This window comes from Prionailurus bengalensis, chromosome A1 (genome assembly GCF_016509475.1).
Source record: "Prionailurus bengalensis isolate Pbe53 chromosome A1, Fcat_Pben_1.1_paternal_pri, whole genome shotgun sequence".
NCBI classification, from domain to species: domain Eukaryota; kingdom Metazoa; phylum Chordata; class Mammalia; order Carnivora; family Felidae; genus Prionailurus; species Prionailurus bengalensis.
In genome coordinates this window covers 133,109,335-133,134,048 of record NC_057343.1, presented here as the reverse complement: position 1 = coordinate 133,134,048, position 24,714 = coordinate 133,109,335, and the positions used below count along the sequence as shown (strand labels likewise).

General features: G+C 34.3%; 1 protein-coding gene across 3 annotated transcripts in view; it reads left to right on the top strand.

Moving 5' to 3' along the window:
• Positions 1-24,714, top strand: part of ADAMTS6 (ADAM metallopeptidase with thrombospondin type 1 motif 6) — a 304,055-nt gene that overhangs the window by 146,783 nt on the left and 132,558 nt on the right. For all 3 annotated transcript variants that reach the window (XR_006298916.1, XM_043591205.1, XM_043591214.1), the window contains exon 10: positions 21,585-21,731. Coding sequence is in view for 2 of the 3 variants with exons in the window: in XM_043591205.1 (XP_043447140.1) it covers positions 21,585-21,731 (147 nt within the window). In the remaining variant the exon portion in view is untranslated. The remainder of the gene's footprint in view (positions 1-21,584; positions 21,732-24,714) is intronic.

The window sequence follows — 24,714 nt, the reverse complement described above, 5'->3', positions numbered from 1 at the left end:
GCTCAGCAGTAGTCAGAACCAGTGACTTGCTTACTTGTGCGGGTGTGTCTCTAGAATGGGTCTATGACTGAGACAAGCCAATGGGTGGGAACCAAATCTAGTAGAACTATTGATCAAGTTGCTCAGCCTGAAAAGGCCACTGGCTCTGCTCTGCACTGGACTTGAGCCATTGGTTGGGATCTCTGCTGAGGGGACATCTCTAGCAGTAATGTGAAGTGCTAATTGCTGTAAACTTGTGTCCTTTCTGTGTCTTTGGCTGATTCCCTCAGTGATCCCTATGAGGCAGCATCTAAGAGGGTCTCGTGGTAAATGCCCTGGCATTCTGGGAAAGGTGGATGGCCACCTTGGGCTCTCTTTTTTCCACTGGAGAAACTAACTCAGGGGACCCAATTGGTTCAGTGCTGCATAGGCCTGGGAGAAGGATGATATAATCAAAGTAAAACTGTTCCTCTGACCTCTCTAATGTGTTTTTTCTTATTATTTTTGTTTTTGTTGTTTAAGGGGGTACTTCTGTTTCATCCCTGAGTTCTGAGATGTTCAGAAAGGTATCTTACCTATGTATATTTGCTAGTTGCTTTTTCTGTAAAAGGGACTAAAGTCAGGAATTACCTATTTTTCCATCTTGCTGATGTCACTCCTTTTCTTCTTGATCACTATAGCTTTAGGTTTTTAAATTCTTTTGTTTTCTTTAAAAACAAACAGATTTTTTATTTCATTGATTTTTTTCTATTGAAAAAATGCTCATATAAAAATTATATTGTTCTACTCTATTTTTTCCCTTTCTTATTTTTACTTTAGGGTTAAATACTTCTTTTTTTGAATCCTTTTATTTATTTAAAATTTTTTTCCAATGCTTATTTATATTTGAAAAAGAGAGAGACAGAGTGCAGGCAGGGGAAGGGCAGAGGGAGAGGGAGACACAGAATCTGAAAGATCATGACCTGAGCCAAAGTCGGATGCTTATCCACTGAGCCACCCAGGCCACTTCATTTTTTTTTTTTTTTTTAATCTTTTTAAGGTAGAAGCTTAGTTCATCAATTTTACATCTCCTGTCTTTCATAAGAAAGGACTTAAAGCTATAAATTTCTTTTTGGGCTCTCTTCAGCAGCGTATGACATTTCATTATTCTGTGTTTCTATTTTCATATACTTAACACTGTATATTTTGTGTTATTTCTTCTTAGATTATGGTCAAATAATATTGTCCATTATTTTGAGCCTTCTATTTTGAAACTTGCTTTATGGTCCATCATGTTTTCTATCTTGGTGAATGTGTCTTACATCCTTGAAAAGAGAGCATTATTTATTGCTGTTGGGTGGAGTGCTCTAGCATTTTCACTTAGATCCATTTGTTTGATAGTGTTCAAGTTTCCTATATTGTTACAGCTTTTTTTTATTATTGATCTATCAATTTTTAATAAAGAAGTATTGAAATCTCAACAAATGTATACATTTTCTATTTCTCCTTTTATTTCTATCAGTTTTATTTCATATATTTTCAAGTTTTATAAATACATGCACTCACAAATAGATTGTCTTCTTGATTAATCAATTCTTTATCATTATGAAATATCATTTTTTGTCCTTAGTAACATTACTTTTCTGAAATCTTTTTGTCATTAATATGGTGACTCTAGCTTTCATCTTATTGTTTCCATGGTATGTCTTTTTTTATCCTTTTACTATAGATTTACTTATATTTTTATATTTACTTTTTTAATGTTTATTTTATTTTTGAGAGACATAGAGAGAGAGAGACAGAGCATGGATGGGGGCTAGGGGGGGAGCAGGAGAGAGGGAGACACAGAATCCGAAGCAGACTCCAGGCTCTGAGTTGTCAGCACAGAGCCCGACACGGGGCTTGAACTCACAGACTATGAGATCATGACCTAAGCTGAAGTCGGACGTTTAAATGACTGAGCCACCCAGGTGCCCCTACCCCATGTCTTTATATTTAAAGTGGATTTCTTTTGGGCAACTTGTAGTTGGGTTTTGCTTTTTTTATCCAGTTTGACAATTTCCATTTTTTATTTATTTTTTTGTTCATTTACATGTAATGTAATTAGTGGGTTTTGGTCTTTAATCTAGCTGCTTGTTGCCTAGTTTTTCTATTTGTTTTTGTTTCATTTTTCTCTCTTAATTCATTTTATCTTCACTATTGGCTTATTAATTATACCTCCCTTATCTATCTGTCTGTTGATAGATTTATGGTTTACAATGTTGTTCTTTAATTTATCACAGTTTATATTCAAATAAAATTGTGACACTTCATTGGGGCACCTAGGTGGCTCAGTTGGTTAAGCATCCAACTTTGGCTCAGGTCATGATCTTGCGGTTCATGGGTTCAAGCCCCACGTTGGGCTCTGTGCTGACAGCTTGGAGCCTGGAGACTGGAGACTGCTTCAGATTCTGTGGCTCCCTCTCTCTGTCTACCCCTCCCCTGCTCACATACTCTCTCTCTTTCAAAAATAAATAAACATTAACAAATTTTTTAAAGGAACATGATGCAGCATGATGACTACATGGAGTTTAATGGTGCCAGATGGTGAAATACCTAAACAAGAAATTGTGAGATGAAACTGGTGAGGTAAATAAGAAGGACAGGGCCCTGTATTAATAATAAAGATCTTGCCTATAATCTCTTAGGACAGTGGAAATTCACTGAGTAATTTTTAACAGAGATAGTATGGCAGATTTCATTTTAGATTAGGTCACTCTAGACACTGCTTGAGATATGATTTTGATAGGGGAAAACATGCTGTTGCAGTTATGTAAATTAATACTACTAATATTATTTTAGATGGTCATTGTCATGTCCCAGAAGTATGTTAAGCACAGTGAATACACACAACCATAAATATTTTCCCCATTATACAGATGAATTAAATGAGACAAAGAAATTAAATGGTTAAGCTCGGGTTGAAGGCAAGCTCTCTGGCTCTAGGTTGACTTCTAAACATTTCTGCTGTACAGTTTACACATAATGAGGGCTGGAAATAGGATGGTGGCATTTGGTTGGATTAAAAATATATTGAAGAGATAAAATTGGCAGGTTTGATGCTTGATTGAGTGATTGAATATGAGTGTTGAGAACAGGAAAGTTAAGGATTATTCTCATCTTTCAACCTTAGAGGGTTAGATACATTAGTACCTCCCACTGAAATAAAAGTGGAGCCAGTTTAATTGAAGAAGTTATGATTTCAGTTTTTGTATTTCATTGAGCCTGTAGGACATCCAGGTGGAAATGTACAGAGGGCACCTGGATGTTCAAGTCTAAAATTAATGAGATAGTTGTGGTCTAAATATATAAATTTGGAATTCATCTATAAAGGTAAGGTCTTAGAGAACTAACATAAAGTGAAAAGAACAGAAGAATCAGAATTGCATAAATAATACCTAGTAATCATTTAAAGTTTAAGCTTTGGTAGTGCTATTTAAATTGCTTTCTGTCCCAAGTACTGTTTTTTATAACCTGTTTGTTATCGTATGAAAACTGTCACTAAGGAATTGAGCACATAATAAAGCTAATTGAATCAAGGTGTATTTAGATATGATACCTGAACTTTCATACTCTAATTCTTGAAAGATAGAATTTTAGGACAAATAAATTATATTTAGCTTTTCTCACAGTAAACTTATGAAATTATTTTTTTAAGTTTATTCATTTATTATTTCGGAGAGAGAGAGTACACAATCAGAGGAGGAGCAGAAAGAGAGAGGAAGATGCAGAATCCAAAGCAGGCTCCAGGCTCTGAGCTCTCATCACAGAGCCCGACACGGAGTTCAAACTCATGAACCACGATATCATGACCCGAGCCGAAGTCAAACACTTAACTGACCGAGCCACGCAAGCGCCCCAAACTTATGAAATTTTTATATTAAGAAGTATTTCAGCATGAAAATGTAAATATATTTAAGACAGTTAGGAACCCTCTACTCTTTTAACATCTGTCTCCTTGAGAATAAGGACCATTACTTGCTCATTTTTGCATCCCCAATGTGTACACCAGACACTCAGTCTCTCTATCCGTGGAAAAACAGCTCTTTAAATACTAAATCCAAAAGGAATAGAAACCTCGCAGTTGATCTCTGTATACTTAGTCTTTTGAATTAATACCATACTTAACTTTTTTGTGTATTTACATTTTATTGTGTTTGTATTTTATTGGTATTTTTTAAAATATTTATTTGTTTAGTTTTAGAGAGTGAAGGAAACAAAGCATCCCAAGCAGGCTCCGTGCTGTCAGCACAGAGCCTGACACAGGGCTCTATCCATGACCTGAACTGAAGTAAAGAGTCCAATCCTTAACCAGCTGAGCCACCTAGGGTCTCCTGGTATTTTTTTTTTTTAACTGAAATATTGGTGATACATTGTTAGTTTAGTTTCAGGTGTACAACAGAGTATGGTATGTTCACCACAAGTAAAGCTACCCTCTGGCACCATACAAGTCTATCACTACACCATTGATTATATTTCCAATTCTGTACCTTTTATCCTCATGATTTATTCATTCCATAACAGGAAGCCTATATCTCCCTCTCCCTTTCACTCATTTTGTCCTCCCTCTCTCCAGCTCCCTCTACTCTGGCAATCATCAGTTTGTTCTCTGTATTTAACATCATACTTAACTTTTGATGCTACTGTGAATATTGAATTTTGAACTTATATAGAAAATATCTTAAACGTATATTACATTATAATAAAATATATATAATCATTTTTAAATACTTGGAGAATTGATAAAATAATTATTGAATTCTTTAATTTTATAGCAATATTCCCTTTGATGTTACATCAAGAATGAGCAAATGTCTGTAATTTAAATGTTAGGTCTAATGGATTTAGAAGTGCCTAATTTAATTTTAAAATCAAATTTTGAACACGATGTTTGAGTGTATGCCGAGGTATGTGTGGAGTAGACTGGTAGGTTATGTAATGTCTGAAATGGAGGAAATACTCTATAATATTACTTTTTAACTCAGCACTTTCTAATATTCAAGTAGATTTTTTCAATTTTTGTTTGATATTTGTGTCATGCATTAAAACATAATGTAATAATTCTTGTAATTACTCTACAAGTATTTAATACATATTTACATATTTACATATTTAGTTTTAAGTATAATACACATTATCTTTATTGTGGTTTGGAACTGAACCTTCAGTATATCTGGTGTATGCCTATATATGAAAAACAGCTTGCTGGCATTTTGACTGAGATTTCATTGAATCTGGAAATTAAGCTGGGAAGAATTGACATCTTCAATGTTCAATAACAATATTCAGTATCAACAATACTGAGTATTTCATTCCATGAACACAGAATACCTCTCCATATATTTGGATCTTTGCTTTCTTTCATGGAATTTTGTGGTTTCCTGTTTATAGATTCTGTACATATTTTGTTAAATACATAGCTAGATTTTTCTTGGTATTATTGCAGATGATATTGTATTTTAAAATTACAATTACAATTGTTCTGTGCTGGTATATTGCACAGCAATTGGCTTTTGTACATCAACCTCACATTCTCTGACTGCTATACTTGTGGATTCACTTCAGGAGGTTTTTTTTTTGTTTTGTTTTGTTTTGTTTTTTTGTCTCTTTGGAATTTTGGACAGAGACAATCCTGTTATCTGTGAACAAAGACAATTTTATTTCTTTCTTCCCAGTCTCTTTATCTTTTCATTCATTAATTCGTTCATTCATTCATTCATTCATTCTCTTTTGTCTTACTATACTGGCTAAGATTTCTAATATGATATTGAAAAGAATGGTGGGAGGACAAAGTTTCCTTCAAAGTTCTTAGTCTAAGGACACCTGTGTAGCTCGTGCTTGAGCATTGGACTTCAGCTCAGGTCATGATCTCACGGTTTGTCATTGGAACCCCGTGGGGAGCCCTGTGTCAGGCTCTGCACTGATGATACAGAGCCTGCTTGGATTCTCTCTCTCCCCCTCTTTCTGCCCTCCCCACTTACACTTTTTCTCTCTAAAAAATAGATAAATAAACTTAAAAAAAAAAAAGAGATTCATTTCAAAAAAGAAAAAAAAAATAAATTTCTTAGTCTTAGGGTTAAAGTGTCCAGTTTCTCTCTCTCTCTTTTTTTTTAATGTTTATTTATTTTTGTGTGAGAGAGAAACAGAGTGCGAGCAGAGGAGGGGCAGAGGGAGAGGGAGACACAGAAACCAAAGCAGGCTTCAGGGTCAACACAGAGCTGTCAACACAGAGCCCAACTCCAGGCTCAAACTCACGAACCGCGATATCATGAGCTGAAGTCCGATGCTTAACCACCTGAGCCACCACCCCTAAGTATCTCATCAGTTTCTCATCATTAAGTGTGGTAACTAGAGGGTTATTTTTTAGATACTATCAAGTTGAGGAAGTTACCTATTAGTTTTTGCTTGTTGAGAGCTTACCACGAATGGGAGTTGGAGTTTGTCAAATGGTTTTTCTGCATCAACTGATATGATTATATGATTTTTTCTTCTGCCTGGGGATATGATGGAGCACACTGGTTGCTTTTTGAATGTTAAATCAGCTTTAAATACCTGAAATAAATCCCATTTGGTTGTAGTGGATAGTTTTTTTTTTTCATACATTGTTGGATTTGATTAGATAATATTTTTTAAATGATTGTTGCTTAACAAATATTAGTCTTTATTTTCCTTTATTATAATATCTTTATTTTATTGTGGTATTAGGGCAATGCTGGCCTCCCAGGACAAGTTAGGAATGTTTCCTCTGCTTTTATTTTCTGAAAAATATTGTGTAAAACTGCTATAATTTCTTCCTTAAATGTTGGAACTCACCAGTGAAATCATCTGGGCATAGTGTTTTCTAATTTTGAAGGTTATTAATTATTGATTTAATTTGTTTACACACAAGCCTATTCAGATTACAAATTTCTTGTTGTATGAGTTTTTATAGTTTATGTCTTTCAGGGAATTGGTGCATTTCAGTTATATTTGTCAACGTAGAGATGTTCATGGTATTCCTTTATTATTGCTTTTTTGTGTCTAAAGGATCAGTAATGCTGAACCATCTTTCTGATACTGGTATTCTGTGTCTTCTTGTTTTAGTTGGTTAGCTTGGTTAGAGATATATCCATTTTAATGATCTTTTCAGAGAATCAGCTTTGGTTTTTGTATCTTCAGTTTTGTATCTAATTTTTATTTCTTTTCTTCTACATGTTTTAGGCTTAAATTATCTTCTTTCTTTATTTTCCTAGGGTGGAAGCTTAGATGATTAATTTTAGATCTTTCTTCTTTTCTAATATATGCATTCAGTGCTATCAATTTCCCTTGAAGCTCTGCTTTTGCTGAACCCTACAAATTTTGATAAGTTGTGTTTTCATTTTTGAATTTCTCTTAAGAAAGACTTCCTTGACACATATGTTATTTATAAGTGTGTTCTTTAATCTCCAAATATTTGAAATTTTCCTTTTTCTAGAAAAACAAAGAAATGGATTTCTGTAGGCAGACACCATTATAGTAATTTGCCAGTATGAATTTCAGCTGCCATAAAATAATTCAGTTACCTTTTGCCCATAGTATAAGGAAGATTATAATGACAAATGTTTCCTTGTTCCAGCTACCTTCCCTATTTTTGCCATGGTGATTATACATGTTCATATAAATGCACACAAATATACACCACACCCAAAATCTATTAAACTATATAAAACTAAACTAACTGATTAATTAAACTAATATCAAACTATTAAAGATTTTGGTCCAACCTGATAGAACAAGCTTAATAGCATCATCTTTTTCTTTTCAAGGCATACTCCACAGCCACTGTGTTCTTCATCCCTTTGGCCTTAACCTTGTATATTTGCTTGGAGCACAATGTGTAAGCATCAAATTCTTAATAAAAGCCCACAAAACCATGAATAAAATAACATGCTAGTATAAAGTAACTAGAATAATGTAACTATGTATTCCTGTGCTATAAGACATATAAGCTTTTTTTTTTCCTAAGTGAGTTAGTTGTGTCAATTTTTTAATAAAGTTTATTTATTTATTTTGAGAGAGAGAGAGAAAGAATGAATGGGGGAGGAGCAGAGAGGGAGGGAGAGAGAGAATCTCAAGCAGGTTCCACAATGTCAGTACAGAGCCCGATGTGGGGCTTGATCTTGTGAACTGTGAGAGCATGACCTAAGCTGGAATCAAGAGTCAGATGCTTAACCGACTGAGCCACCTAGATGCCCCTAGTTGGGTTTATTTTATTTTATTTTTTAAGTTTTTATTTTTAAGTCATCTTTCCACTCAACATGGGTCTTGAACTCACAATCAGGAGATCAAGAGTTGTATGCTCCACCAATTGAGCCAGGCAGGCACCCCAGTTGGGTCTATTTAAAGCAGATTATTTTAACTAATTAATTTAGCACCCTATATATCCAATTCATATTGTGAGGACTTCAGTAGTTTAGTCTGGTAATAGTGCTTAGATGAAAATCAGTAAGGAAATTGTTAATAGCATGAAAGTCTGTGGATAGCTGTATGTATCCCAGAGTGTGGAGCATAAGGGAACCTGGATTACATACCTAGGACTTTAATACCCCAAATTCAAATGGAATCTCTGCTCAAAAAGAGGTGGGATACTGGTCAGGATCTCAGAGTCTTGGGAGCAGGTGAAATAAACAATGGATTCATTTACTAAGATTTGGGTGTAAGGTAGTGTCTTCTTCGCAAGAAATAGGGAACAGAGCCTAACAATTTCAATTACTTTCAAAACCAGAGAACCAGACCAACAATATGCTATATTTTAATACTGTTCCACAGAGCTATTGGTTTCAATCTCTTTAAATTCTCCGTAACAGTGAACAAAATTGGTCCCAGAAACCATGAACAGAGTTCATTGAGCCTGTCTGTGAGTTATATAACGACAGTTAGGCAATTGCAAGAAAGAGGGACAGAACAAGGCAAAGTTCATTATAGTGAATATGGAACTCATGTCAGATTCTGTGAACCCCGTGTTTTAGAAGAAAATGTTTATTAGATATGCGTTTTAACCTTGTGAATCTACCCAGTTTATCCAAATTGAATCTCTGCTGATAGATTTTTCATCCATTTCACTAAGCCTCTAAGCCTTCATCACAATTATTAAAGTCTAATTTTATGCTAAGCACTGTGAATAAAATGAAATATAAAAAATTCTTTCTGCTTGTTGAAGTAACTAGTAAAAATGGATCCTGGTGTCAAGTCATACTTTGGAAGACAGTTTGGCAGTTTCTTACAAAAGTAAATGTACTCTTACTAAGGATTCACCAATACCTAAAAATGTGCAAATCAAACTATTACAGACTTTAGAACATATTATAAAAGTAAATCCTCATAAGCTTAGGATAAAGAAGAACTTTTAAAAAACAAGACAAAAGAACACTAATCGTAAAGTATGTGATTGACCAATTTAACTATAATAAAATTAAAAATCTGATGAAGAAACACCATAAAATGAAAAGACAGGACACAGTTTAGGAAAAGTTGTTTGCAGCACACATGTAGCTGATATAAGCAACTCATGCAAATTAAATATACACAGTACTTGAACATTTCACGAAAGAAGAAATCTAAATGGTCAATATGCATATAAAAAGGTGTTCAACCTAATCGATAATCAAGGACATACAAATTATGTCCACCATGATTAGCACAAATTTAAAAGTCTGACAGTACCATCTGTTGGTGGAGATGTGGTGCAACCAGGATTCTTACGCACTGCAGGCAAGAATGTTATTTAGTGTAACCACTTTGAAAAGGTGTCTGGCATTATCATGACCCAACAATTTATATTCCACATATATCCTAAAGCAGTAATTCTCAAATTGTGCTCCATGAATCCCTGGGATTTCTGAACCACTTTCAGATCAAACCTATTTTCATGGGGCGCCTGGGTGGCTAAGTCACTTAAGCTTCCTACGCTTGATCTTGGCTTAGGTCATGATCTCACAGTTGTTGAGTTCGAGTTCCCTCATCAGGCTCTGTGCTGACAGTGTGGAGCCTATTTAAGATTCCCTCTCTCTCCCTGTGTCTGCCTCTGCTCTCGTGCTCTCTCTCTGTCTCTCTAAATAAATAAACAAACAAATAAAATAAAAGCTATTTTCATAACACTAAGACCTAATGTGCCCTTTTTTTCTTGAAACTGTATTGTTGTTTACACTGATTGTGTAAAATCAGTAGTAGGTATAAGTGCTGGTACCCCAGCATAAGTCAAGTCAACCATACTAATAGTCATTTTTTGTTACTACCATGTCAGTTTTACTTAAGAATCCTCTTGATAAAGCAGAATAATTTTTATTTTTATTTTTATTGAAGCATGACCCTTACATATATATCTTTTATAAAATATTCTGTATCCCCAAATGGGAAGTATATGAAACACTTTTTGCTCCATATCTTAGTCTGATGGTTGTCACAGGAAAAGCACTTGTGCCATTGTTTGAGATGAACTAGCTGCTCTTTTTTCCTGGAACAGAATTTTTATTTGAAAGAACAAATGAGAAACTATGGGTAGTTGGCAGAAATTCACTTTGAAAGTAAACAAATGAGCTTATTATTCAAGGAAAACAACTTACACTGTTTATTACCAATGATAAAATTTGAACTTTAAGCAAAAATCAGAATTTAGGAAAAAGTTATATCTGTCATTATGAACTTGACAGCTTCTTAATATTTAAAGGCTTTTCTTTTTTCTTTTTCTTTTTTTTCTCAGACTTTTCTGATGAGGTTTCATGTTATTAATGAGACCAAATTAAAAAAGATCATTGATATTGTTTCAGAATAAATATTCCAACTAACCTTTTAAAAATTATTTGTCAAGTTTGGGGTGCCTGGGTGGCTCAATTGGTTAACCATCTAACTCTTGATGTCGGCTCAGGTCATAATCTCATGATTTGTGAGATGGAGCCCTGGGTGGGGCTCTGTGCCGAGAGTTCAGAGCTTGCTTGGGATTCTCTCTCTCCCTCTTTGTCTCCCTTCCCCTCCTCCACTCGCTGTATCTCTCTCTCTAAAAAATAAATAAGTAAACTTAAAAAAATTATTTGTCAAATTTTAGTATAGTATCAAAAAAAAAAAACCCTACCGTTATCTGAAAGGGCTATAAAAATACTCTTCCCTTTTTCAACCACATATTAGTGTGAAGCCAAATTTTCATCATACACTTCAACCAAAACGAAATACCACAACAGACGGAATGAAAAGCAGATAAGAGAACCCAGCTATTGTGTAGTAAGCCAGACTCTGAAGAGATTAGCAAAATATAATTAAACAATGCTACTCTTTTCACTGAAATTCTTGTTTTGTAAGATATTTTTAAATAAAATGCTTATGCCCTCACTTTAATTTTTAATATGATGTCACTACATAAAACCTCATAAACAAAAAAGATCTTTTGGATCTCTAATTTTTTTTAATGTTTATTTTTGAAAGAGCACAGGTAGGGGAGGAGCAGAGAGAAGGGGACAGAGGATCCAAAGTGGGCTCTGCGCTGACAGCAGCAAGACTGATGGGGGGCTTGTAAGATCATGACCTGAGCTGAAGTCAGACGCTCAACCCACTGAGCTACCCAGGCACCCTATCTAGTATTTTTAAGAATGTAAAGAGATCCTGGGGTGCCTGGGTGGCTCAGTTGGTTAAGCGTCCGACTTCAGCTCAGGTCATGATCTCACGGTCTGTGAGTTTGAGCCCCGTATTGGGCTCTGTGCTGACAGCTCAGAGCCTGGAGCCTGTTTCCAATTCTGTGTCTCCCTCTCTGTCTGGCCCTCCCCCATTCATGCTCTGTCTCTCTCTGTCTCAAAAATAAATAAACGTTAAAAAAATTAAAAAAAAAAAAAAGAATATAAAAAGATCCTTAGACCAAAAGTTTAAAAACCGTTCTTAAGATACTCTTACAGATGACCAGGGGATATGTTCAGATGTATTCAAGAATGCCCATAGTGGCTTTGTCTATAGTAGCCCCGTAATAAGAACCATCCCAAATTCATCGTCACAGAGTGGATAATTAAATGGTATATTTACAAAGGAAACCTGTAAGTGAAAATGAATGATGTAGTTAGCTCAGCAGAGATGACATTCTCTAAAAAAAATTGTTGAATGAAAGAAGCAAATTGTAAAAGAATATCTACAGTGTGATTTCAGTTCTATAGACTTCAAAACCAGGTAAAATTAACATACATTGTTTAGAGATGCCATAGGGGATGTTTACCACAAAAGTCAGGGTAATGGTTCTTTCTTAAGGGAGGAAGAAGAAGATGATTATAAAGTTGAACACAAGAGGCAAGCTTTTATTATTCTGAAAATGTTATGTTTCTTAAATTTAGTATTAGTAGGGGTTACATGGATGTTTCTTTATAATTATTCTTTAAAATGTAAATATTTTATTATCTTTTAAGTATGCATGATATCATATATCATATAATATGCATGTGAGACTAAAATTAAACTCACAAAACAAAACAACAAATAAGAAAATATCATTAGAAGGTATGACAAGGGAGTTAATCAGACTTGTTACGAATTTTACTTGTGTTGGATGCTCTGCTTTCTGTGAAACTCAACTAGTATCAATAAGCCATTAAATTTTTATGTTTATTTCAAACCAAGCTGAGGTTTATCTTGTAGCAGTTTTTGTAAGAATGATTCATGAGACCTCTATTCCTTGAGTTTTTGTTCAAAATGATTTTGATACTCAGTTTGGCTGAGTCCAAGTCATTACTCTGTGGTGTGCTGGTGTTAAATGTCACCATGGTGAAATCTGAGGGTAATCTGATTGTTTTACCATTATAGGTAATTTGTTCTTTTGCCCCAGTTGCCCAAAATATATCTTAATTTTGTAGTCCATTAAGTTAATTAGAGTTTGGCTGTGTGTGAAGTCATTCTGTGTCAGTTTTTCCTAGGACACCAGATTTTAGCCATTTTGGTTTAAAAAAATTTTTTTAATGTTTGTTTATTTTTGAGAGACAGAGAGACAGACAGAGTGCAAGCAGGGAAGGAGCAGAGAGAAAGGAAGACACAGAATCCGAAGCAGACTCCAGTCTCTGAGCTGTCAGCACAGAGCCTGATGCGGGGCTGGAACTCACGAACAGTGATATCATGACCCGAGCCTAAGTCGGACGCTCAACTGACTGAGCCACCCAGGCAGCCCAGATTTTAGCCATTTTTATTTCTCAAAAGTTTTCTTGAATTTTTTATAATCACTTTCTGTTTTATTATTTTGGCCATTTTAGTGGAGACAACAGTGATATATATTGTATTTCTTTCCTTTATCTTTTAAACTGTCAGTTTTCATTTTTCTTGCTTTTCCAATCCTGTGATAAATCTTTTTGGCAGTTGCCTAATTTCATTTTTTGCTACCTCACCATGGCCTTTTTCCTGTGATACTTTTATTTTGCACCCCACCCCCATTTACTTCCTCTGATAGTTCGTGTTTTCATCCCGTCTTGCCATATCTCCTTTGATTGCTTGTATTTCTGCATTAAATTCTTGTTTTTATAAAATGATGGCTTCATTAAGTTGGTTTGAATTTATATGTGTCCAGTTTTTATCTTTTCGGTACCAGTGTTTTTGTTCTGCTAAGTGTCCTTCGTCTCCTATTCGTGTTTTTCTCTTCCAATTATTTATTTTCTAGGTACACTTCTTGTTCCTTTTGAATCACATGTTTGAATGAGTTTGATTTTCTGGGAGAACTATTTGTAGAAACTACAAATAGGGCCAGAGCTCTTTTCTTATCAGGAATTTATTAATGATATAGAGTAGTGCATGTGATTCAAGTTCTTTAACCCTGTATTCCTTTATAAAACTATTAGAATCTCTCTTTCACCCTTCCTTACCAACAGACTGCTTCCTACAAATATGGTTTGTGTGACTCCCATGTAAATAGGCCCAGCCTGGTCTTCTTCTGACAACTGGAGCAGGGTGTATATTCCAACAGTTTGCACTCCTACTTCAGTTGTTCTCAAGAAGGTATTTTTGGTTTTACCGCCCAGATTGTTGCACATAACTTTGGAAAAATATGCTTTGCTTGTTTATACTCAGGCCTTCAATTATTGTTGTCTTCTCTCTGTGTCTTGCTGCATTCATCTTTGCTTTTTCTGAATTCAGTCATCCTTTCACACACACGGTTTATAGTTTTAGAGGTTTTTTACATTTCATTAAATGCAAAATTTTTATTTATTTTTCTTGTTTTTTTTTTTAAACTGCTTAACAATATAGAAATAACTGTGTCCTTTCAGCTTTTGAGATAGGAACAGAAACAATAAGACATGAGAAAGGAAATTTCTGGTGTTTTTCTTGTATCCACTAGGAGATTCAGTTGGAAATCTTCAACATATAATTTATTTCCTAGGATGGAAACAAAACAAAAAGCCTACTTTGTTTTAATAGATATTATTGAGAATTTGGGCTTTAGTTTTTTAAAAGATTAATACTAATATGAAGTATTTTGCTTTCAGAATTACTTAGCTTTTCATAATTGAGTATGTTATCCTAATCAACTACAATCTACTCTCTCATTGGATTTGAGATTTAATTTTACCCTACTTATAATTAATTATAAGTTAGCCTATAGTTGTCATATGGATGCTAACAGAAGACATGAAATTCCTGGATCAGAGACAAAGGATTTTATTCCTTACAGCAAAGTAAATAGCATTAAGCATCAGCGTATTTATTTAATTTCTATTGGCCCCTGATCCGACAGAGGCAACACATATGGCTTAGATGAATGCTTCATACACAGTGGGTTTGCATCAAAACTGAAAAAAAAAATTGAGCTTGGGGAATCAACCACTTTTATAGCAAGTAGTAAATTAACCTGTTTTTTTATCCAGGGGTGGGGGGGGTTACCTCATTTGTCAAAGTTATCCTGTGAAATGTTCTGGTTAAAGCATAAGCCTTGCAGACTTGGAATACCCAGTAAAATGTGGGGAATCAGAAGAGGCCCAAGGAGACTGTCTCTCCCAATCTCTCTCTCCCTCTCTCTCTCTCTCTCTCTCTCTCTTTCTCTGTCTGCCTCTGTCTGTCAATCTCTGTTCATAAAACACTCCTCCAATGAGAATCCCTACCTCTATGTGATCTGAAATATTTTATTAAACACATAAAACCAACCAGGAACAGTTACCACTGTTAACTCATCCGAGTGGACCCCATGTTCACCAAACTCTCTTTTGTTCTTATTCTTTTTTTTTAATTATTATTTTTGAACTCAAGAGCAGAGAGTTGAGTTTGTTTTACGTTTATTGATCTATCTATCATCTATCTTCTGTCTATCTATCTATCCATCCATCTATCTTTTATCTTTGTATCCTCAGTTCTTAGCACAATATCATTATCATACCCACCAAGGACCCTTCTTGGTTAATATATGTAAATATGTATTTGTTTCTATAATCCTGTTTCCCATTCCAGTTTCTTTTCTTCCATAGGTAACTACTCTAATAAATTTTATGTGTATATTTGAATTCATATGTATCCTTGTAAAATGTCACATGTTTTATATGTGTATGTGTTTATTTTTTAGCCTTTTAACTTTTGAAATAATTTCAAGCTTACAGAAAAATTAATATAATGGAAAGATTTCCCATATGCCCTTCACTCAGATTCAAGTATAATTAATATCTTATTTATTTTATTTATTTATTTATTTTAATATAATTTATTGTCAAATTGGCTTATGTACAACACCCAATGTTTATTCCAACAAGTGCCCTCCTCAATGCCTATCACCCACTTTCCCCACTCCCCCACCTCCCATGTACCTTCAGTTTGTTCTCTGTGTTTAAGAGCCTCCCCCACTCTCTGTAACTAATTTTTTCCCCTTCCCTTCCCACATGGCCTTTTGTTAAGTTTCTCAAGATCCACATATGAGTGAAAACATATGATATCTGTCTTTCTCTGACTGACTTATTTCACTTAGCATAATACCTTCCAGTTGCATCCACGTTTCTGCAAATGGCATGATTTCATTCTTTCTCATTGCCAAGTAGTATTCCATTGTATGTATAAACCACATCTTCTTTATCCATTCATCAGTTGATGGACATTTAGGTTCTTTCCATAATTTGGCTACTGTTGAAAGTGCTGCTATAAACATTGGGGTACAAGTGCCCCTATGCATCAGCACCCCTGTATGCCTTGGGTAAATTCCTAGCAGTGCTATTACTGGGTTGTAGGGTGGTTCTATTTTTAATTTTTTGAGGAACCTCCGCACTATTTTCCAGAGTGGCTGTACCAGTTTGCATTCCCACCAACAGTGCAAGAGAGTTCCCATTTCTCCACATTCTCACCAGCATCTATAGTTTCCTGATTTGTTCATTTTAGCCATTCTGACCAGTGTGAGATGGTATCTCAGTGTGGCTTTGATTTGTATTTCCCTGATGAGGAGTGATGTGTGTCTGTTGGCCATCTGGATGTCTTCTTTGGAAATGTGTCTATTCAGCAACATTTACTTTAAATCTTTCTTTCTGTATATGTACGTGTATTTTTTTTCTGAGGTGTTTGGCAGTAAGTTGTAGACATGCGCCTTTTCCCTTAATATTTCAGTTTGTTTCCTGAGAAGAAAAGATAATCTCTTATATACCACAGTATAATTACCAAACTAGAAATTTTAACATTGATATACTACTATTATTGAATATGCAGTCTGTATTCATATTTCATCAATTGTCCCAGCAATGTGTTTTATAACTCTTTCTCCCATCCAATCCAGTTTCTATTGCATTTAGTTATGTTTCTTTAGTCTTTAATTTGGAACAATTCCTTGGCCTTTTGTTGTTATTTGAGAGCGTGTATGTAATTTTTGCTTATATATATGATATAATGCTATCAATCTTTTTCTTAATTTTTTCAGTTTTTAAGATCCACCCATATTTATGTGTAGACATCTATCTTGTTTGCTACTTCCAATTTCTGCTCAGTATCCCATAATATGCATCAGCCAACGTTTACTTATCCGTTCCCTAGTGACAGACACCTAGATTATCTTCAACAACTTGCTGTCATAAATAATTCTGTTATGAACATCTTCCTACGTGTTCCCTTTGGGAGTATTCCTGTGATATATAGCCAAGATTAGAATTGTTGGGTCATAATATATCTGCCTATTTAATTTGACAAAGTACTGCTGAATTGCTCTCTAGAACAGCTGCCCTGACCATATGCTTTGTTCTAGATAACATTCTAATTTTTGCTATTATGGTGGTTTTAAAGTGGACTCTTGTTTATTCTTTCTGATCACTAATGAGTTTCACTTCTTTTACCAACTCTTCACTGAGATAGACTTTCCTCAGGAGGGAAACTATCTTTACATATGTGTGTGTGTGTGTGTGTGTGTGTGTGTGTGTGTGTGTGTGTGTGCAGGCACGCTAGTGCGTTATACTCTAGCACAATCAGCCTCTTAGAGGGATCTTTTGAAGTTGATGTCATGAACAGCAGTTGTAAACCCCTATTTTACTTGACATTCTCTTAGACAATTAAACCTAAGTCCTTAAGACAACTATCTGCATCTGACAACTAAAGATTGTTAGTAGAAATAGTACTTGTAAGGTTTCCTCCTTCATGTACTAGAATTCATGAACTTTTTTTTTTAAGTTTATTTATTTTGAGAGAGAGCGTGTGTGAGTAGGGGAGTGGCAGAGATCGAGGGAGAGAGTAGTCCAAGCAGTCTCTGCAGAGCCCAGTGCAGGGCTTGAACTCACAAGCTGTGAGATCATAACCTGAGTGGAAACCAAGAGTCAGATGCCCAACTGACAGAGCCACCCAAGTACCCAAGCACTATTTTCTAGAGCGGCTGCACCAGTTTGCATTCATGAGCTTTAAAAAAAATTTTATTTGAGTATGGTTGGCATACAATGTTACATTAGTTTCAGGTATACAACATAGTATTTTAACAAGTTTGTATGTTATACTGTGCTTGTCACAAGCATAGCTACCCTCTGATACCATACAATGCTATTACAATATGACTGTATGACCCTAAGCTGTGCCTTTCGTTCCTCTGATTTATTCATTCCATAACATGAAGCCTGTATTTCCCACTCTTTCTTCACTCATTTTGCCCATATCCCTAGCCTCCTCCCATCTGACAACTATAATTTTGTTCTCTGTATTTATAGGTCTGATTCTGCTTTTTTTGTGTGTCTGTTCTTTGTTTTGTTTTTTGTTTTTTTAATTTTTTTTTCAACGTTTATTTATTTTTGGGACAGAGAGAGACAGAGCATGAACGGGGGAGGGGCAGAGAGAGAGGGAGACACAGAATCGGAAACAGGCTCCAGGCTCTGAGCCATCAGCCCAGAGCCTGACGCGGGGCTCGAACTCCCGGACAGCGAGATTGTGACCTGGCTGAAGTCGGACGCTTAACCGACTGCACCACCCAGGCGCCCCTTGTTTTGTTTTTTAGATTCCACACTTGAGTGAAATCAAATTGGTTTTGTCTTTCTCAAGTCTGACTTACTTCACTTAGCATAATACCCTCTAGTTCCATCCATGTTGTCACAAATGGCACAATCTCAACCTTTATTAGAAAATGATAGAATTTCTGGAATACTGTAAATACTAGCATGCAAAAAATAAAATGTTATATACCTCTTTGAAATGTATCAATTGAATCTAAATCCCATTACATTTTGCTAACTTTCATTATGCATTTACAAACTATGAACAGGGGCATCTGGGTGGCTCAGTCGGACTTCGGCTCAGGTCATGATCTCACAGATTGTGAGTTGGAGCCCCATGTCAGGTTCTGTGCTGACAGCTCCGAGCCTGGAGCCTGCTTCAGATTCTGTGTCTCCCTCTCTTTCTGCCCTTCCCCCTCTTGCACTCTGTCTCTCTAAAAAAATAAACATAAAAAATTTTTTTTAGTGAAAACAATGTGAACATGGTCTTTTTCATAGTCAAAATTTGCATCATTTTTTCACTCCTTTAACTCAATATATATGCTTCATCTTTCCCAACCAGAATATTATCCTGATGTATATTTTAATATTTCTTAATATACCTTAAAATATATTTTCATACTTAAATGTGTTTTAATTATATCAAATATCTTTATCACAAAATGCATATAAATTGCAATTACATTTTAAAAATTTCCTGTGATAATGAAGGAAATTTTTTTTTCTGGATTATAGATTCATTACATTACAATCATTATTAGTCAATCATTGATCAGAAACATATATACATATTACACATTTTAATACATAATTAAATCTAAAAGTAAAGTTTTATAGAAAAATGTTCCTTTAATTATTTATATTTTTTTCAGTTACTGCATTTGTCTCTCTATTGCTAGAATGAGGCAGAATTTCAACATCAATTCGACTCTGATTTTTTTTTTACAGAGGTGAATGCTGACAAAATTTGTTCACATAAATAGGTGAAAGGAATTTATTATAGAAATATCATTCACTTCTTTGAACTCCTTTTGTATTATTTGTCAGAACATAACCATTGGTGATCTAGCATCAAAAAGATTTTTTAATAACCCATCAACTGTTAATTTGATTATATCCTCTCGTAAACTTGATGAAAATAAGTAACTACGTGATATGTTATTCATTCATTAAAGTCATTCTTTTTCTCAACACTAACACCAAATAATTCTGATTATCTCTTTTCTTGACACATTTTTATACCCCAAGGCAATGAACTATTGTAAAATTATGGATAGGTGAAGGATAAGTTTTTCTTTTATAAGGTGGGAGAAATAAGATCTTAAAAGGAGAAGCTTGATTTTTTTTTTTTTAGAAAAGAGTACATAAGGAAATTGAAGATCTCAAAAATTATTTTCTTACAGCCATCTGTGTCTGCCTACACCTATCTTAACATGTCTCAGGAATATGTATAAGTCTGTTGCTAAAAGGAAATAATTTTTTTTAAGCTATCATCTTTTTAAAAGAATCATAGTAGTATTCACATGGTAACATGAATCTTTGAGAGAAGTATAAATTTTAAGTTTATTGAATTAAAAATTTACATTAAGGAGCTTATTATGTAACTCTGCAGCTGATTGTTTTGACAGAATAATATCTAATTCAATAAACTGTAAACTCTGTCATCATTTTCTTAGAAGACCATTCAAAGAGATTGATTCCAATGTGTTGATGTCAAATAAGAAGACTAAATACTGGTGTTCCTGGAAGGTTATTTGGTGTTTTAATTTAGGGCTCTGGATATACAATCTCATATGTTTCTCTTCCTTTGCTTTTGTTAGTTCCTCCGCATGAGTTCCTAGTTTCTTCTTTCCCCACATATTTTATGTCTTTATTATAGCTCTTTTATGTTGTATTTATGAAGACCAATCCACTCAGCTTCTTAAACATGTCTCACATCTAATCCCACCTGTCTATCTTAGTGCCCTAGTTCAGACCTACATCAGTTCTCTGCTTCATTCTCTTCCCACTGCTTTTTGTTCCATCTGTTTTCCCTGCCTCCATTGTCTTCTCACTCCAATGTCTGGACCACAGAGTTACTGTAATGACCTGTCCAAAATACAAATCAATTCCATATTCTCCTACTCTGAAATATTCACTTGCTCTTACTCACAAACCTTCAGCATCTCTACATGCCAAAAGTATTAATATTTACTTTCATTTATTGTAATTCTCTATTCTCAACTACCTTTCAAATTTTTTCTCCAGCAGCTGTCATCAATATGTTTTATACTCTTGTCACACAAATTACTTATTTCCTTTTATACATATCCTGGTACATTTATTAGGATGTCACAATAGACACATAACTTTATGTTTTCAGTAATATTCAACATAAACCTTTGACCACCTGTGAAAAAAGACTAAAATTTATTCATATGCAGTGGACATATCCTTTATAGGAAAATTTATGATTTATCATTTAGATATGTTTTTATATCACATTGATGATAGCACTAAACATGGGTATAGGACCCAGGGTAGGGGAATGACAAAGACAAGCTTTGAATAATGAAAGGAAACCAAGGTAAAGAAAATCTCTCTAGCCATAATCCTTAAATGTATTAAGATTTTTCAAAAGGTGTTTTGAAAACACATATACAAACATAAATTACATATGTATTTAATTCTCCTTTATATTACTAAGAAAAAAAGATTTTTGGATTTGGCCTTTAACCTAGAACTCAATGGATTATAACCATCTTTTTCTAATTCCCTTTTAGATTCAGCATAGGGAGAAAACATAAACTCTAGGATGTTAAAAGGCAGTTTCTACTAACATTTACTAACTGTATGATCTTTAATGGGTCATTTAATTTTACTAAACTTCAGTTTTTCATACCTATAAAGTGAGAACTAATATACATCCCCTATCTATTCAGGGAAAGATTGTATCATATGAGCTACCATTTGAAAGTATATGATCAATTAAAGAGATATAAAAATAAATTGTATCATAGAAATATTCTGTGGTCTCCTTAACTTTGATCTTGTATTAATCTTGTATTTCCTTAGAGGATCTTGATAGAAAGTATATGTTGGTAAGGCTAATGAATGATCAAATAAGGAAATAAAGGATACATTGGGGGTTCGTTTATATTTATTTATTTTATTTCTTTCTTTCATGTTTCTTATGTTTTTTCCTTGCTAACACAGTTTTGGTATGAACCATGATGGAATTGGAAATTCTTGTGGGACGAAAGGTCATGAAGCAGCAAAACTTATGGCAGCTCACATTACTGCGAATACCAATCCTTTTTCCTGGTCTGCCTGCAGTCGAGACTATATCACCAGCTTTCTAGAGTAAGTAATCTCTAGAGAGTGATGATGAATTGCTCCAGAAGTAAGCCCTTGGTAGAAGCCTAATATGTAGTGCTTAAAACTGCATAATGAGTAACTTTTATAGGGTGATATTTCAGGCTGTTCCCAAAATACTTTAATATATAGCTGTGGCAAATTTTTTCCTTCATACTCAAAAAAGAACTTGGTAGATTAGAGAAACTGGAGCAAGGATATAAACGGGGTTGATGATGTGAGTGTCACAAATGTTCAATCAATGGGAAACAATGTCAGAAAGAATTTAAATTTACACAGTTTAATAGGGCATAGGCCAAACTTTAATTCAGTGATGATATATTTCATTTTGTTGTTGAAAAAACTGAGTTTTTTAGGAATGAATGCTAAAGTATCTAATAGTAACAAACAACAACAACAAAAAACCAAACACCCAAGAAATGAAAATGAGAAAATGAAAATTTAATTTGAAATTTATTAAGTGACTCATCTTTTCTACAGTTTGAGAACTTCTTTCCTAATCTTTTAATGTATATTCCAAGTTTGTGGTTACTTAAATGTGAGATATGTAAATTAGCTCAGGTATAACTGTGTTTATGAAAGCAGATATTCTTTCACATCTTGCCTGTATAGGACTTCAGGACTGGACTTTGGAAACTCATTTAAGACTTAGGTCTCACTTTCTAACTGTGCAACCATTAGCATGTTACTTAACCTTTCCTAATCTTCAGTGACCTCACTTGTTAAATGAGTTACATAATAATACATGCATCATCAGGTTGTTATATATATAGCTATATACAATGTCATAATGTGTATGAAGTACAATAGACATTCATTAAGTGGTAAATATTATTTTAAATAATATTGAGGCTTTAAGCATTATTGCTCTATCATTATCTTCAACCGTTTTGTGCCATTTTTTTCTTGGGTGGGAGAGATTAAATACTCTGTGAAAAAGTGACTCATAGATAAAGCACTTGTGAACAACAGAAATTCTTTTTAAAAATTGTCTTTGTTCAAAGTTCACATTTACATGACTATGGTGTAAAACTTTAAAGATTCAGAAAAGCTATGTAAGGTAATATTATTCATTATAATCACATTCTGAAAACTTAAAGTTACAAATTTTTAAGCCCCAAACAAGAGATTTTAAATTACCTATCACAGTGCTTTCAACAATCAGAGATCAAAAGGTAAATGTTTAAACTGAGCCTTTTTGAATTAATTAATATAATAATGAAATAGAAGGAATTGGAAATTCATATCAGAATGTAATTCCTCTGAATAATTATGCTATAACCTAAATATTTTTAATTTTAGTAATAAGTAATTATGACACTGCTTGCTTAGTGCCAAAACTGGATTGAAGGCTATAAAGATAGACCACAGAGAATTTGTTGCACATCTTTGGGCAGTTTTTAACACAAAGCAGTAGCATTATCATTTTCCAAGATGTTTTTAGTGAGATCATATTACCTAAATTTTAAACATTGTTGAAGATCTGCTCTCCCCAGAAATCAAGCCAGATCTGGAATTTCTCCTTTGACTTGGCTCATGTTTTTATAATGGAATCTTAGTGTCTATCACCAGAAAGACAAACTGTATAACATGCTCAATATTCCTGTGAATTTTTGAAGGCTTGTCTCCTCTTTTTTTTTTTTTTTCAAGTACTATTTTCTTTCTCCCCTATCCTGTTTATTTTGCACAGTTTATTTGCTAGGACCATCTCTGTATACCTAATATAAGCACCAGTTTTGATCTCTTGCCAGACCCTGCATAGTCAAAACTGTAAAAAACAATCCCCAAAAGGGAATCCCTAAATTACTAATAAAATACTGTTAAGAAATCACCAATGGTTTGGTGAGAGATGTAAAATTATTACTAGGTACAGGAAAGTGTTCCATTGAATTAATTAAAAGAATTAATCCAAAAAGCATTATTTAAGCTTTATTGCCTCTTTGCATTTTGTATGTAAGCATGATTAGTGTTGACAGGGTTCTAAAGGGCTTATTTATCCTGTATTTTATGAAAATATTTCTGTTGTGCATCCTCATGGGAATGCTCACAAAGTTAAAGCCATCAGTAAAAGATATTAAAGACAATGTGTAGAGACTTGGGGAAAGTTGGCTTTTTTTTCCCCCTTTAATAATAAACTAAACAACTCTGATTATAATCTGACCAAGCAATAAAGGTTTTTTAAACACAGGGCCCTTTAAAAAGGTCAGTTCACTGGAGCACAAAGACATAATAGTAACTTTCTTGAATTTCTTTGTTCCTTTTTATTAATGCAGTTGGCTTAATTGCTTTAACAGCTATGTGTGATATTTTTAAAAATCCAGTGATATTTTGATCAGGGATTGAGGTTACATTTATGTTTTATAGTTGGCTCAAAAAGACTCATAACATTTTATTTTAGTTTCTCTTCTCAAGAAAAAGAAATCTTGAAAGATGAATTGTTTAGGAACTGCAGCCCAGCCAACAAAATGCATACCTTTCTTTACTTAGTGACTGTATAGGCCCAAGATGATGGTGGATTTTAACAATGAGCTTTCTATGATTTATAGACATTCACTATTCACTATGTTCAACTGAAAACAATTCCATGGCCTTTAAATGCCAGTAAAGTAAATTCTCTCGTGTCTTTCTGAAACACTAGGTGCTATTGATCAATCAGGAGATGGTGTTTACCAACTCCCAATATTTTTTTTCAGATTTCTTAAACTCGGTGATTCAATAAGTGGTTCATGAATCGCCCAGAAGCCGTCCTGATTAAATAATAAAGAACCCATTTCCGTTAAAATGGACGTGTTATGCCAGCTTCTGATGTTTTCGACGACGGCTTTGCAGGTAGTGTCCTTCCTATCTGCCTGCGGGACTTATTGACTTATTTATTTAGAAAATAGAGAAAGATGAACCTGGTATCATGGCTCACACTCATTGATGACTATGGGCTAATTTACCAGGCAGTGGAAGACAGCCAGAAGTAGTT